Consider the following 16459-nt stretch of genomic DNA (forward strand, 5'->3'; position numbering starts at 1 on the left):
CAGTTGGGCAAAGGGACACAGGTTGAAGACCAGAGCCAGACCCACCAAGCTACCTTCAAAGAGCTGAGTGTAACTGTAATGGACTGAAGAGATGAAAAAGAGACATCGGCATCTGCTTTTGCCGTGTACATCTTTCAGTGCTGTCATCTAATGAAGATATGGGATTTGATCACATTTAGCTCTCTGTTTTCATTCTGTCTGCATTGTTTCCAAACCTGATGCCAAATCAAACACTTCTTTTGTGGTCCTAGATGGAGCCGCCAGAAACGCAAAGATATCTCTCAGAGGCAGTGCCAGCAATGTTTAAAAAAAAAAAGATCCATGTGATCGCTTTGCTGAGAGCTTAGTGGTGGCCCTGCTTTTATTACTTTCAGCAAAATTACAAAAAATAAATAGTAATTGATGAGAGAGCCGTGTCAACTGTCCATTTAAACCAATTCAGATGATTTTGTGGTTCTTCAGTATACTTACATCTGCGTTCAACCCTGTGGATCTTTGGCACAGTGATCATCATATCCACACTGTAAGATCTTCCGATAATCTGCAGTGTAATCAGTCTTTGTGCCAGGCGTCAATTGGAGAAAGATGTTGGATTAGCATAATCACCCAGGCTGTTACATGACAGTTATTTCTTCGAGGTTGAAATTAGTTTCAACAGTTCCGTGTCTATGGTGGGACAGATTCTTTGCAACAGCCCTGTTGTTTTTTGTGCCCTCTACAGAAAGATGTGAAGGACGTGTTCACGGCCATCACGTTCGAGGTGGCTTACAGCCTGGGGAAGCACGTGCTGACTGGACACCAGGAGCGAGACCTGCCCGCCCTCACTCCGGTGCTACGATGGAGGAAAGGAGACAAGATCGCAGCGAGGAATGAGGTAAAACACATTGGGATGAAATGATGTGGTGTTTGGGATTAATGTTGTTTGAGTATATATAAGTAGAAGTCCTCTTAACTTAAGGTGTCAAAGGTTTCAGGGCGTCCCAATATGGGAACAAGCAAGTGTGTAGAGAGATATCATATTCTTCACTATCTGCAAATTTTGATAAAATCTGATGCATTAATTATGTGGAGAACGTTGTCAGAGAGATAAGTAAACCATTGTGAGACACAAAAAACATTCTAGCCCCAAAATTAAGCAGATCATTTATTGTTCTGAGAAAATGAGCATCAGAGTGGACTTGTTGCTCTTTCTTTTAAATTTGATGTCACAAGACCATGATTATTCTCAAATTTAAATCTCATTTTTGATTCATAAATTAGTGATTAGTGATTAGTATGATCACTGTAGTTCAGATTCTGACATAGTTCCTCTCCTCAACTGATTACAAAGAAGAAAGTCACGTCTTGCACCACAGAAGGAATGAAGGAAATAGCTCAAATTGAGGTTATAATGATTTGGTGTAGGTTACCAGCTTATTATTGTCTGTGTTAGCTTTTCTTGAGTGGAATCCAAAAAGACTGATTCATTTATTTTCTTTGCAACCACCTCTAACCTGCCCCACATGTGTTTCCCCACTGTCTGCACTTCGTGCAAAACGGAGGGATTTGCGTCTTTCAGCACCTACAGAATCTATCTGACACTCATCAGCGTTACATCGAGCTCTACCGCTTGACTTGAGTTTCCTTTCATGATTTAGTCTTAAAGATTTGGGCCTTCCTGGATAAAAAATTTACGGGACAGCTCTAACAACACAACACTGCCCCCTAGTCTGAACATGATGTCGGTGTGTGCAGTGCATGGGCAGCATGAGGTCATATGAACTGTGTACTTTGCTGTTTCCTCTCCAGACTTGGTTTGAGAAGAATTGCCTGTCGGACGACTGTGCTGCAGACCTGAGGCTTCATGGGAAACTGTTGCTCTCTGGGTAAAAACCTTTGACTTCACAGTTTAGATTCTCTGTCTTGGCCTCTTCAGCATTGAGGAAGCAAGCTGACGTCATAGGCCATGTGGGTGTGGGTAGTGGAACCATGACGCATTGCTTGGAGGATATCCATATGTTTTTCCATACTTAGGGAGTTCCTTTTCTTTTTATTGTGTATCTTCTGCTGTCTGTACATTTAGTGACAGTACATGTCTGTATCCTTTAGTCCAAAAACAAGCAAATACTCTATTTTAAGGACACTACTCTTTACTCTTTACTTACATTTTAAAGTAAAACAAACTTCTTGTTGATATAAATCTTTGCTTACTGCTTCCCCTGGGACACCCCACAGTTTATTTATTCTCAGAAATGCATTGTTTACTTTATGTTCCCACCAGGTTGCACAGCATATCCCATTTGGCGCTCGGAGGAGTGAAGAACATCTCTTTGAACCTCACCATCTCTAACGCTGGGGACGACGCCTACGACACCAACATCTACTTCAACTTCTCCAGAGAAGTTTTCTACATCAACTTTTGGCAGAAGGTCTGTTACTCTTGTCGCCCATGAAGCATCTGCTGTTTATTTACTCGCATGCACGTGTTTGTTCCTGAAATGTATTTGGTTGTTGAAAAGATGTGTGTAAAGCACAATGAATCACTGAAATGAGAGAGAGAGAGCCAAATGTTACACGTCATCAGCTGAGTATCATTATTTCTCCACTGAGGTGTACACTTTCTATAAGACAGTTTATTTTAAAAGACAGATTAAACGTCAGGAGTGCAGTCTAAACAGTGAAGCAGACAAAAGGGGACAGATGTACTTAAAGCTGTGCCTGAGCCGTGTAGGCAGCTCTGCAGATGAAAGGATGAAGAGCAGGACAGCCCCTGCAGCAGCAGCAGCTGTCTCATCTCATAGGTCAGCTCCTCCGGCTGACCTGTCATACGCTTCTCTGACTCATTAAAAAACAGACACACCATGTCAAGAACATACGAGCTGTGCGCACGAGAACAAATCAGAACACACATACTTCATATTCCTACAAGCTTGACTTATGAGCCGTTCGAATAGCATTACTCGTCCAAAAACTCTCATAGGACCATATTCAATTGGGTAGATACAGGTATGTAAAGTGAGGATTATGACTGACTTTCATGGAGATATTGATCGGGCCTCGCACTCTTTGACCTCCAACAGAAAACAATTTCAGCATTCTGTCACTGTTAAAGACATATCTTCCCACTGTCCATCCCACATTAAACCTGAGAGATTTTCATGTGGATGGCTTTCACAGCCGCCGCCTCTGCCTGCGCTCACGTCTGTTCGCTCACTTGTTGCAAAGAGGTCCAGCAGGTCTGCTCACAGCTGAGGGGGACGCCACGTCAGATGGAGCGCTCTGGCACGAGTGCGCTCTGGTTCAGCAGCTTTTTTCAGTTGCTAGAGGGGACAGCATCCATCATGAAGGCTTTTCCCCTCATAATGGATCTCATGTTTGTCCTCCAGCTGGGTTTTTTGCACCCCTCTGATGGATAAGACCATCTCTGTAAAGCACACAGCCTCTGACATGATTTAAAACCCCCCAACAAAGCTGAAAATCGAATTGAAATAGAACACATGCTGTAGGCAAATATTAGAAAAACAGTGTTTCAGTTTGAGTTTCATAGCTAATCTAATGAACTAATTAAGTGTCAGGTTACCAGCAGCCGCAGAGCCTCATTTTGTTCAGGAACCTGATAAGTCAGGGTGGTGGCCTGCTGCACAAAGGGAGCAGGAAGTCAAGAGTATGAAGAGATGACAAAGAGGCCATCGAGCAGATTTACTGCCGTATGCTCTTTGTGATATTTCTAATTACTACCGGAGAAATCCGAGGTGATGATGTGACCCCTTTTTGCAAAGTTAAGGTCAGCTCCCAATCCTCCCCTGAGGCTTTCTCTCCAGTGAGCGCAGCACGAACTTGCACTCCCCTCATATTTCAGAGCGGGGTGTGTTATCTGTCTGTTGTTCTTGCAACACAAGCTGTCAGAAAGCTGTGGAGGTGAATTGGTTTCAGGAGTACTGCCTTCACTCCCATGGAGCCCAGAGTCTGCTGCTGCACCGGCTTCTGTGTTTTTTTTATCTCTATTTGAGTTGTCGTTTTTTTTCTAAAAGGCCAGAGCTGTGGCAGATGTTTTGTGCCACTGTATTCCTGCCGCTGGTTTATACTTCTACACCACTATATTTATCTAACAGCTATAGTCATGCAGATTAAGATTTTACACACAAAACATCCACAACCTCTCAATTATTATGTGTTAGATTAAACCACACAGCAATATTATACCAGTTACAATATCAAAACGTTAATGCACTCACGCTGGGATGAGTGATGTTTGTCTAGTAATGATATACAGTATGTCAAGAAATGTATGAAAAATTACACATTCGATAATCAAATTCATGTTTAATGTAATGCACTGTGTTCCACTGTTAATTACAGCAAACAAAACTGTTCACACATGTAAATCAAAAACTTAACTCATTCTGTTTACAATTAAGATTTACTCAGAATGGATAATAATATGTTTGCATTCTGCAGCTGGTATATAAATATACAATTTACCCCCCTGAAGGGGGCCATGCACAGTGAGTTTAGTCCATTTTGCTGATAATACTTATTTACTTTTAGTTTTGAATGCAGGACTTTTATTTGTAATGGAGTATTATTATGTTGTGGTATTACTACTTTTACTTCAGTAAAGGATCTGAATTCTTCCTCTCCTTATTTCTGGTGATTTAACAGTTGGACCAAATGAGCATCGTGGTAAAAAGTCCAGAAATTGGGAATGAAACTGAGAAATGTGTAAAGTTGTGAATTTCAGTGGACCTTCAAACCTAAGAATATACAAATCACTGATTTTCTTGGCTGTGAAGTGCATCTTTGCACATGCTCTGAAAGCCTTCATGCCTGTGTAGAAGGAATAAAGTAGGCAATGACACTGGCTTGGAAAAGGTAGACCAAAGTAAAGCCAAATGTACAAATACTGGAGTGCATTGAGACATGCAGAACATGCGGTATATGGGCCTCCTGTGTGTTGTCATCCACACTGACGAACGACTCCAGCAGAGGCTTCAGCTGACACTAAAGCAGCGTAAACAGTCCTGGTGATATTTAACGGGCCTGTTATTTGTGAGAATCCCTGCGTGTATTTGTTCCTGACAGTGAAAGACAAAAAAAGTGAAGAAGTGCTGAACAAACTGACTTTTGTCGCTCTTCTCCCCATGGAGGCACAACCCGCCATATGTCTGAGTGCTCTGCTCTCTCTCAAGGGCTGCCAGGTGGATGATGGGTAAACAGCCTGACTTCCCCACTCCTGCCCAGTCCCACGGGACAGGCGGTGTTTGCACAGCAGCACGGAGGAATACAGGAAATAGAGGAAATTCCATCATTGCCAGTCGCGCTGCCTCCCACCCCCCCAGGCTCGCCATAGTCTCCGTGCAAAGGGCAGCACTGCTTATTTAAGCTGACTTAATGAAGATGGAGGGCATGGCCACACCCTGGACTTACACTGGGAATCTGCTGAATAAGGGGAATGGGAGTGCAGATGATACAGTGGATGGATGTCTACCTTTAAATAATTCAGCAGAGACAACCTTCACGCCTCTTTTCTTTATCACTTTTGGAAACATGTTGTAAACACAGGCTCACACAGACATTTTGTATGACTTACCTTAAGCCCACCTCCCCATATGTTCCAGGAGCGCTAGTCTTTCTCTCTTTTTTATTTATCCTTGAAGTATCATAAAGTATCTCTGCCCTCTTTCATGCTCCCAGCACACGAGCTCAGCCGTCAGCCTCCCAGTGAACTCTCGCTAAAAGAATTCTTACTCCTCGTAGGGTCAAGGCCCGAGTGTTTACACAGCGCAGCCGGCGAAGCTCCATATTGTTTAGACAAGCTTCCAAACACACAGCCTGGAGGTTGTCCAATTACCCACCCGCTAGGATGTGTGTGTGCCATCACCGCTTTGTACATTCTTCGTTTAACCTAATTTAGAGCTTCAATAAGATATGGGAACCTATTCTTTTACATAAAGAAGTCTGTTTCCAGCAATAAACTTTGATCTTACTGTAAATGTATAGTTATACTGTTGCTGCTTTTTATCATGCATCTGTAATAAATCACATTATCTATGATATTTACATTTATTTTGCCAGTCTGAAGCCATTGCTGATGCTTTTTGCCTGGTAACTTATCAAAAGTGGTTTTTCCCTGTCAGTCTGCATCTTTTCCTCTTTGTGTCTTGTGTCTCCGTGAGTGTCACCCACTCTGTCTCCAGTCTGTCTGTCTCTATCTCCTCCTCTTACCCTCTGTCTATCTGTCTTTTTGCAGGAAGAGAAGGGTATTTCCTGTGGACTTGTTGATTTGGACTTCCTCAAATGCAGTGTGGGATTTCCCTTCATGAGAGCACAGACTAAGGTAACTCAAACCAGCTAATGTCAAAGCTGCATCCAGTATACGTACCTCTTTTAGAGGTGTTTAGAGGTAAAGCACAATGTATTGCTGAGCAGATGCCTCCTGTTGACTGCAATATTGCACGGGAAAAATGCAGCGTCATATGGTATACACACGGTATCACATGGAAAACAGTTTCATGGTTGAGAATACAGTCAATGACATCCTGGTTTATTCTGTCCTTTTCTCTCCAGTATCATTTTGCAGTGATCTTTGACACGAGTCAGCTCTCTGGGATAAATGACACTCTGCAGTTCTTAGTTCAAGCAAAAAGGTAAAAGGTATTAAGAGTCTCACATTTTAGTGCATACCTGACAATAGTTCTTTTTTTATTTATCACCGTAAATCTCCCCAATTTTGTGCACCGCAGAGTAATTTTCATGGGTGTTTGTATGATTTAATCCTGAATGGATTTAATTGAAAATGACTGAATAACTTTATTGTTTTTTTGTAGCGCCAATCCTGAGCACAAACTCTCTGACAACAGTTTGGATCTGTCCATCCCTCTGGTTCATGAGACGGACACAACTATTACTGGGTAAGAACAGGACAAACTTGAACACCCATAACGGTATAGTAAGTATACTGAAAACTTAAAGCTGCCTCTCATGGAGACATGAACTGGTTTCCCATCTGTTGGCTCTCTGGAGAAGAGGGAGTGCATTTGTCAGTATGGGGCATGTCAACTTGAAAAGCCTTATCTCTGAAGACTTTATCATAGCTCTGCTTCACAGAAAAGGGAAGGAGATGTAAAGCAGCCCAAATCCGCCAGAACTCTGACATCTGATAAAGCTGCTATGTGTGCTGTCTTTAATGTGAAGGGAGGCGTCAGAGCAAAGCTGGACACGGCTGCCTCATATCTCAACTGCTAAAGAAAACTCTGCTGTCTAGCTAATAATGTGACTGATGCCAGACATTGTTATGAAGCGCTCTTTAATATTATTTCTGTGGGCATTTAAATACATTGGGTTTTTTTTAATGTTAATTCATAATCTCTGTATGTCTCTCCTGAACATTGTGACTGTTGTCTGCAGTGTGGTGACGCCAAGCTCCTTTGTGTATGGAAACTCCATCGATGCCTCGCGCTTCGTCCAGTTGGAAGACATGGAGTGCAACTTTCAGCTACTCAATCTCACTTTCCAGGTACCGCCAGCACAGAGCATACAGGACTTTCAGTATTTTGACATGTTTCTCTATATATTCACTTCTCTTCTCCTTTGTGTCCATCTTTCCCCGCCTCTGTGTGATGTGGTTCCAGGCCATAAACAAGGGGCCCAGCAGGCTGCCTGGCTCCACTGTGGACATCAGGATACCTAACCGGCTGGCTGGCAGTGGAGCTGACATGTTCCACATCATTGAAACACAGGTGGATGCCAGCAGCAGTCTATCTACATTATTTATCCTGCCCAAATCATTATTTAGTAGTTTATTCACCTGCAGGCCGCCACGTTTTTAGCTCATTTCTTCAGGCTGCGCCTGTCGGTTTTGCTTCTCTTCATGGCCCTGTATCCACCTCAGAGGACACTTTTATGTACAGAAAGCTGCTAAACCGTTGGCTTTCTGTCATGGCATGGGCAATTTGCTTTGTGTGAGGCACCAGCGGGCCAGTGAAAATCCAAGCGAAAGTGTTGACGTTGCTACTGAAGCTACCCAACCATTTTGTTTCACAACATTTTGCCTTTAGATAAGGTAACACAATACTCCCACTGGGTTTAAATGTTGTCTTAACCCTTGCATTGCTCCTTTCATATAGGTAGATTGTGGGGGAGCTCAAGCTGTTAATTGTATTAACTGTGAATGGGCAGACGGGGTTGACTGTATCCCACCCTCCTTGAGCCCATCTGGAATCACTTTCAGGGGATCAGACAGCTTGCACGAAACGGGAATGGGACACCTGCAGAGCTGGCTACTGCCCCTTACCATCCCAGCCTGGATGCACACATCATAAACGCTGTTAACACTGCGTCTAGCCTGTGGCAAACCGGACAGTTGCACACTTATATTTTATAGCCAGATATTCTTACATTTTATACAGACCTGCATTTGTTCAGACATGACATACAGGTTCCTGACTGCTGCTCCATATGTTCTAGTTTATTCTGCATAAAAACCCTCAATCTTCATTATCTACTGTGAAAACTCTGCTGTCGTGAGGGATCTCGCCAGATTAAAGTTAGTGCAGCCGATGAATCTTCACACCAGCGATGGCAGCAGAAACACAGGACACGAGAGAGCGCGGACAATAAAAGCTTGGGCATGCTGGGTGGCAACAGAGCAGACAATGAGGAAGGCCAGAGGAGATTTCCGCCTCTCGAGCTTCAGATTGGACTGCGGAGAGAGGAAAGGGGATGTGTTCCCTGGGGGGTGGGCAGTAAACTGGACACCTCTAAATCACTCCATATGGGAAATCTGTCAGGGAGGGGTACCAGCTTCTTGTTTGGGAGAACTTCCTGTGAGCCCTGGAGACACATAACAATAGTGGAATTGGGCGACAAAAGTGCTTGCGTCTGTGTTTTTGTTGTCAAACCCAAATCCAAACGTTTCTTTGCGACATGAACATGACAAAACTCCTGCTAACCCACATATCCTGTTTTAACTCAACTCTGTTATACTTATGACTTCATGTATATTCATTTGATATGATTTTACCTAAAATCTTAGTCAACACAGCTCCGTTTTTCTCTACCACCGTCCTATTTCAGGTGGCCGACGGCCGAGGGAACTGCACCCCTCACAGGAACCCGACACCGTGCACCATCCCCCAGGACAGAGAGAGCATCTTCCACTCCATATTTGCCTTCTTCACCAAATCAGGACGCAAAGTCTTGGTAAATATGCAGCCCTCACGTTGCACTTTGACATTTCAGAGGTCACTGGCGGTCACCCCCCTGTGAGCATTCTTGTTTTTGTTTTTTTTAGCCAATGCAGCATCTGTTTATCACAAATCCTTCTCTCTCCCACACACTTTCTCCTGCTCTTTTCCTCTTCTGTCTTTTTTAAAAGGACTGTGACCGGCCTGGAAGAGCGTGTATGACAATCTCCTGCAGTCTCGGTCCACAATTAAAAGAAGAAGCGTTGAGCATAGATATAAAACTTTTACTCAACACTGAAATTCTTAAGAGGGTAAGAAACATGTCACAAGCTTGATGAATATAGTTGCAGGTTATTGAAATTCTAATAGTAACAGCAATCCCTGTCTCCTGTCCCACAGGATAGTTCCTCTGTGATCCAGTTTGTGACAAGGGGCAGCGTGCAAGTAAATGACAGGGCAGTGGAGGTGCCAAAGGGCCTGCCAGAGGACATTTCTGTGAGTACATCATGAACTGATAATCCATCATCTACCTACATTCATTGCAATACTTTCACAGCCTTTGACAGAATGCAAAAAGGTCAATTATAGCACACAAAATAACTGCATTGAACATCACAATCAGGTGATGGGTGGTAGCTACAGTGTATCAGAGGCTGTTTTTTATTGTTAAAAAACTACTTAAAGCTTAAAGCAATATCTTTATATTAACCATTGGCTATACAACTATGTGTAATGTTAAAATAACTGCTTATAATGACAAACCCACAGAATTATCACCACACTCTGCAGTTCCCCAAAGCTCTTTTTAGCATTTTATCATGTTATTGTTTTGGTTTTACCGCCTGTGACTTTACTTTGGTTCACTCTCACTAAGCACATACATTTTTATCTTTAGATGCACAGTTCATTGTGCTGCGGTTAGACAATCTTGGAGCTGCTTATATGCTCCACTGTGGATCATTTATAACGGATGTTGAGCCCAGGGAACAGCTGGGGACTGTGGGTATACTGTATGGTGGCACTTCTATTGGCCCCCTTTTTCGGGGTCCTCAGCTGCGCTCAAGGACAGACCCTCCCCCCGCTGTTGTTTGCTGAGTGATTGAATGGCCCACCAGATCATATGTGATGATTATATTGAGCACCCAGCATGCTCGCGGTGGGATCTCTCAAGTGATTAGGGTGCTGACCGGGCTGCAGCCCTGCTGACCCTGAGCTTCAGACGTGCTCGGAAAATTCAGACCTGCCATGAATTTGTCCATACCTTTTTGCCTCTCAGCACTGAGTGAGTGTGCTCATTCCAGCGAATATTACCCCCCTAGGTATTAGTAAACACAGTTACCCTTTCCCTCAGGACCCCTGCTGGCTAGAGTACACACTGCAAAATATAATTTGTGGTCCCCGGGTTGTATCGCTCACATCTCACTTTTTATCCCCCGTGACATGTAAACAAACCTGACCTATATCCATAGGAGTCTGTTGTAAGTACGCAAGTTACAAACTTAGCATCATAGACCTGAGTTGAATGAACTTCACATTCTATCCCACATTCCCAGAATTAACTGATTGCACAAGTTAAATTGGGAAAGTCAGAGTCAGAGAGCAACGACCAGTAGAGCTTTCATCTTTTCTGTACACGCCAGCGCCTTGGCATGCATAACAACAGTTAGATTCCAGAGCTCGGCGTAAGGGGGAGGTGTTAATGTGGGAAACTATTCAACAGAGAGATTAATCTTCACTTGTCCACTTGGTTTTGTCTTGGCTCACAGTTGGCGTCTCATGCCACATTTGTGTTCAAAGCCCATGCAACCATGCACACTGAGGCAGTGAAGTTCCTCAGTTATTTCTGAAATTGTCCCACCATTGTTTGCACTAACTAATTACACAGGCTTATATGACATTTGGGAGTTTACACATTATTTGCCTTTGTTTAAGGTCATTAGTAAATAAACCCAACTATTTCATGATCCTTGTGAATTTGTTGTTTTCCATTTAAGGCCTGACTGCTGACTGTAAAGCAGGCTTAGCTGCGGTGCAGAGTAATGCAATATTTCAAGTCAAACCGCTGTTAATTCAGTGCAAATTAATTCAAGCAGTCATAGTAATTGTACAGAAGTGTCAAATAGCTAACAAAGTAGAACTGCACACAAATAACTATTGTAGTAATTGTTAGTAAATCAAATAAAAATGAAAGCACTGCTGCTAGAAGGTGATTTAGAATAATTGTGTTTACTTAATAACAATAAATACAGCATTTGTCACTTGATACTACTTCCCTCCATTGTAGTTAAGCGTTACAGTGTGCATTGGGTTTGCTGTCAGTGACAGATTATCCAGCAGGTCAGTGTTCACTCATGTCATGGGAAACAGCCTAAACAGCTCATATTTATTGTGGAACCAGGCTATTTTTACGAGTTGCCAAGCCTCCCAGAATGGACGAGATAACGCTCATTCTGGGCTTCAAGGAATCAGTTTAAAGGCGTGAGACTCCAAATTGAAAAAGGGAGTGGATGATATATTATTTTGAATTGCTCTGACCTCATAAGATGAATACTTGTTGACATGAAACACGTAGAAATATAAAGAGCGGTGGCTTGTAAAACAGTGATGGTCAAGCTTACTGACTTCTTCTATGGTGTTATTCACACCTGTGATAAAAAAACATGAAAGTAAACATTATGTTCGACAGTTGGAGGCAATGATGAATAACAGGACTCTACGGCCATGCTAGCAGCTTCAATATACAATTGTGTTTCAATGGATGTATCTATCTCGAATCTACATTTGTGTTTCTGGTTTGTATGATTGAATTGATTGAATGTGTTTTGTATAAAATGAATTCCATCAGTGTCCAGTTTCATGCTGTATGGTGGTGTTTGAGGTCAACATGTTGCTCCTCAGCTAAAGCAGACTGAAACAAGATGTGTCCTGGTTGTTATTGTTGCACCACATTGCATCATTAGCAGCACATGACTTAATGTGTACTTTTGTGTGTCTCTGCGCGTGTGTGCTGTATTTGAGTGTGACTCACTGACTGACTTAAGTGTTGTGTTTCAGCTGGTGTTCGAGGCTCTCCACAGTCAGGAGCCAAGGGGTTACGTAGTCGGCTGGATCATTGCCATCAGTCTGCTGGTGGGAATCCTCATCTTCTTGCTCTTAGCTGTGCTGCTCTGGAAGGTAAAAACACAACAGCACAAGTACACAGATTGTGGTTTCTCATCTTACAGCATTAGTCACATATTTTGCGGAGGCTGCAAGTAAATAAGAGGCAGTTGTCACAAACTGGTGTGTCACAGTTCTGCATCCAACAGCTGGAGGTAGGGGAAGAGGCGGGGGTGACAGCTTGCTTTGGGCCTTTAACAGCCATGAAAAGGACAAATCACAGACTGGACAATAATTCACACCATCCCGCTCACATGAAAGAGGAATCTAAAAGGGAAATGGCAATTAGACTGATGTCCAGAGACCCTGTTAGCACAAAAATCCTTTTCTTTTTCACTGCTTCATTTTCCGCTGGGAATACCACAACTAAACCTTGGAATGTTGGTCCTGGGATACCCCCCCCCCCACCACCGATCCCCAGGTCCTTGCCAAAATAAACCCCACTTACAAGAGCAGCACATGTCCTGTATTGCTCTTTTCAGGAAATGCCTGAGGAGAGTACAGGTCTGTATCAATAAACCTTAGTAGTCAAACACAGATAAGTGAATGGAGTCGTAGTGAGCGAGGCATCATGGCTTTGTTTAAATACACACCAAGAATCCACCAAGAGTCATATCTCCTTTATATTACACTCGCTGAATGCATGTTATAGGTCAGTTAAATGTAAATTAGAATACAATATTAGATTCTGAAAGAAACAACACATTTCTTCAGGGGAAATGCTTGATTTGCAAACGTCCATACTGGTTTTATGTGGTTTAGCCTATTAACCTCAAACTGTGTATGCATTACATTACTGATGGCCATTTTTATAAGTATACAATGCTATGATTTTTTTAATGGATTTCCTACGTCCCAGACATCCATTGTTGGAGAAATTTCAAATTGCAGATACCAACACCGACATTTTGGGGAATACGCCTATTCATTTTCTTTCCAAGAGTGACAAAATCAATACCGCTCTCATTTTGCACAGTAAATATGAAGCTACAGCCAGCAGACGCTTAGCTTAGCTTAGCACAAAGACTCAAGGTCAGGGGAACAGCTAGCCTGGCTCTGTCCAAAGGTAACAAAATCCACCTGAAAGCACCTTGAAAGCTCACTAATTAATACTTTGTACTTTGTTTTGTTGTTTAATGTTGTAAAAATTACACATTAGCGACTACTAGCGTATTTCAATTTCAAACTATTCCTTGAAAGGGTGACATATTTGCCAATACTGATATGATCTGTGATGAGCTAATGTGGAATGATAATATCAGCCAGTCACAGCTATGCATTACCTATCTCAAGGGAGTTTTGTTTGAATAAAATGATCACGTCAACAGAAGAAAATCTACACTAAAAAGTTATAATATGCTTTGGAAAATGTTCAGCAGTAATGTAAGGATATGTGACTTGTAGTTAATGAGCTCAAACATGAGAAATCACAGGTTTTGGACTCCTGCAGTCAGATCTGACCACAGATGCACCTTACTCACCACTCTCATTTTTGTTCCTCTTGCTCTTTGACAGATGGGATTCTTCCGTCGGCGCTACAGAGAGATCATTGAGGCCGAAAAGAACAGAAAGGACAGTGATGAAAGCTGGGACTGGATGGAAAAGAACCACTGAGACTTGCACTGGGGGGGTCCCAGAGGAGCCAATGAGATTAGGGATTGGGTCAGGAAGGATCCAATAGCACATGGTCTCGCAGCCCAGCCGCCCCAGTGGCACCAGGCCCTTCAGTCTTCCATATGTGGAAGAGAAGAATATTCTCCATATTTTTTGGAGACTTGATATTTTTTTGTGGGTGGGGGTCCAGGAAACAGGCTTCTGAGGTGACATTGCGGCTTGCCAGAGGACACTTGCTGTGGAATTCAGCTAATCTCAACGGAGGTAACTCCCAGCCAGCGGAGTGGAGCTGTTGATGGAGACCCACATCCGTACAGGGATGTGGAGGCGGCATGAATACTGGTGGACAACAAAACCCTCAGGGCTGTGTTACATAGCAAATTTATTTTTATACATACACTTTAAGCCATATTGTGTAAAACTGGGCTTCGAGAAGAGTTGGGGTTTTGAAGGCCATTATAAACATACTGTATCTACAGTATGTTTTCCTAAAAGCACTGATGTTTGATAAGAATGAATGCCTTGGCTCCATAGCTTTACTTTTTATGCCAAAGATATGTCATGTATAGTATATGATTGGAGTCGTTTGTATATGCAGTTCTTCCTGGGAGTGAAAGATTGTATCTTTTCTTTACTATTTCCGGCTTATGAATATCTGTTTTACACATCTGCCTGCCCCTTCCTTGCCACAGATAATCAGCCGGAGCTAATTCAGAATGATTAAAACACTGTGTCCTCATGTCATCAGAGTTGTCTCAGAAGCGCTGAAGGCCCAGTAAAAGCGCTCTCTGAGGTCATTAGGACTATAAAAGCCGCCATTCACATGTCAAGCTTTGTGACTCTCCATAAGCATTCCATTCATGTTGTTTTGGTCTGGCCTTAAACCAAGTTTGTAAGTGATAAAAGTGGATGTAACATAAATGACTTAGTCAGATTTCAATTTTAATCTTTGCTCTCTGAAATGCTTTGAATGAACAAAAAGTGCAATGTGCAGTAGAGCGAATTATTTGAAGCTGCTTTTGCAAGGAACTTTTGCTCAGGTATGCAGCTGACTTTTTAGATGGACCCCCCAAAGGTTTCCATGTTCAAGTGAAGACATCTTAGTTGATTCTCACTGAAATACCATCGGCAATGATTCACTATACGTCATGGCATACGAACCTGATCATGATTTATTTCCAAACCCTTTCCAGACTTCGCCAAAGCATATTTAATTTTACTATTATGTTATTAGGCATTGGGTTTTAGCGTGAAACATGAGACGCATTACTCTCCACGGCCAGATGAAAGTCTGCGATGGGAGTCCACCTACAGTCATTTACAGGGGCCCATGGCATGAGTAATGCCCTAAAAATAGGTGGGAATGTGCTGCACTCAATCACTACACATAAACGAGCTCTTTGGGGCTCCTGGGAAAAGCTTATTTTAAGTCAACATGGAGGAATGTCAGCGCCCTGAAAATCTGCCACTACTAAAGTTCACAGCTCCGCGGTTACCCCACATGTTCTCGAGAGTCTTTTTACAGCTTGATTGTGCATGAAAGTTTGCAGAACACAGAGGATTACATTTTATATTAAATGTCCCCAAAGAAGTAAGAATATTAACTATTTTTTACATTTGAAGAGCTTTATTGTAAATAACATGACTTTTTTTTTTAAATGATGCTCCAAAAAATACATGTTGATGTCAGTTTTGAAGAATTTATCAATGACACACCTTCTTAGGAAACTGTGCAGTCTCATGAATTTTGGGTGATTTTGCAGATGACCGTAGCCAGATTTAAACGTGCAATGCCAAAGAACAAAAACGATATTTTGATATGTTTCTCACTTTTCTCTAAGATTCAGTGCTAAGACACTTTATGGCTCGCTATGATTGCTTGGCTCTCTTTTGTGTTGTATGAATCTTTTATTGATCCGATACACTTTATTTTACCATTTAATTCCACTGGCATGACGGCATATACTGTACACATTCACGTCTTCCCTCTGCGTCTGTTAAATACCTGTGTGCAGAGAAACCGACACTTGACATTTTTTTGGTAGATTTTAACTGTGATGGTTATATTTTGTTTGTATGTTTGTTGTCACCGTTAATCACGCCGTTATTTGGGGTTTTGTTCTGAGTATACTACTGTCAGTGAATATCATTTCCATTATAGTGTGCTGTATGTTTGATGTTTAAAAGTCATGTTCGAGCTGTATATTTATCTGTTGATAAATTTTAGAGTGAAATTTCATGGTTCTATATGCTGTTTTTTGTCAACATGAGTCCAGTGTGGTTGCTGGTTGGTTCACTTCTTTTTCTGATGGTGTGTGGTGCTCTCTGCTGGCTGCTTTGCTCTAAAACTCAAGAATACCACTTAAACCACCACACATTCAAAGTTCTTGAAAAACTAATATTTGTCAAGTTTTCTTGTGCAAAAACAGCATTTTGATTACCAATTTATCAACTGGAATATCCTTTATCAAGCAAATGCCAAACATTCTCTACTTCCAGCTTCTCAAATATGAGGAGTTGCT

General features: G+C 42.2%; 1 protein-coding gene across 1 annotated transcript in view; it reads left to right on the forward strand.

Moving 5' to 3' along the window:
• The window catches only part of itga9 (integrin, alpha 9), a 43965-nt gene extending 30028 nt beyond the window's left edge, over positions 1 to 13937 (forward strand). Inside the window, exons 16-28 of the mRNA XM_070915531.1 lie at positions 722 to 874; positions 1789 to 1865; positions 2261 to 2408; positions 6230 to 6316; positions 6547 to 6626; positions 6807 to 6890; positions 7387 to 7495; positions 7611 to 7718; positions 9055 to 9180; positions 9356 to 9475; positions 9564 to 9659; positions 12219 to 12338; positions 13839 to 13937. Coding sequence (XP_070771632.1) covers positions 722 to 874; positions 1789 to 1865; positions 2261 to 2408; positions 6230 to 6316; positions 6547 to 6626; positions 6807 to 6890; positions 7387 to 7495; positions 7611 to 7718; positions 9055 to 9180; positions 9356 to 9475; positions 9564 to 9659; positions 12219 to 12338; positions 13839 to 13937 — 1407 coding nt within the window. The remainder of the gene's footprint in view (positions 1 to 721; positions 875 to 1788; positions 1866 to 2260; positions 2409 to 6229; positions 6317 to 6546; positions 6627 to 6806; positions 6891 to 7386; positions 7496 to 7610; positions 7719 to 9054; positions 9181 to 9355; positions 9476 to 9563; positions 9660 to 12218; positions 12339 to 13838) is intronic.
• Positions 13938 to 16459: the final 2522 nt, after the last annotated feature.

This window comes from Enoplosus armatus, chromosome 12 (genome assembly GCF_043641665.1).
Source record: "Enoplosus armatus isolate fEnoArm2 chromosome 12, fEnoArm2.hap1, whole genome shotgun sequence".
Lineage (NCBI taxonomy): Eukaryota > Metazoa > Chordata > Actinopteri > Centrarchiformes > Enoplosidae > Enoplosus > Enoplosus armatus.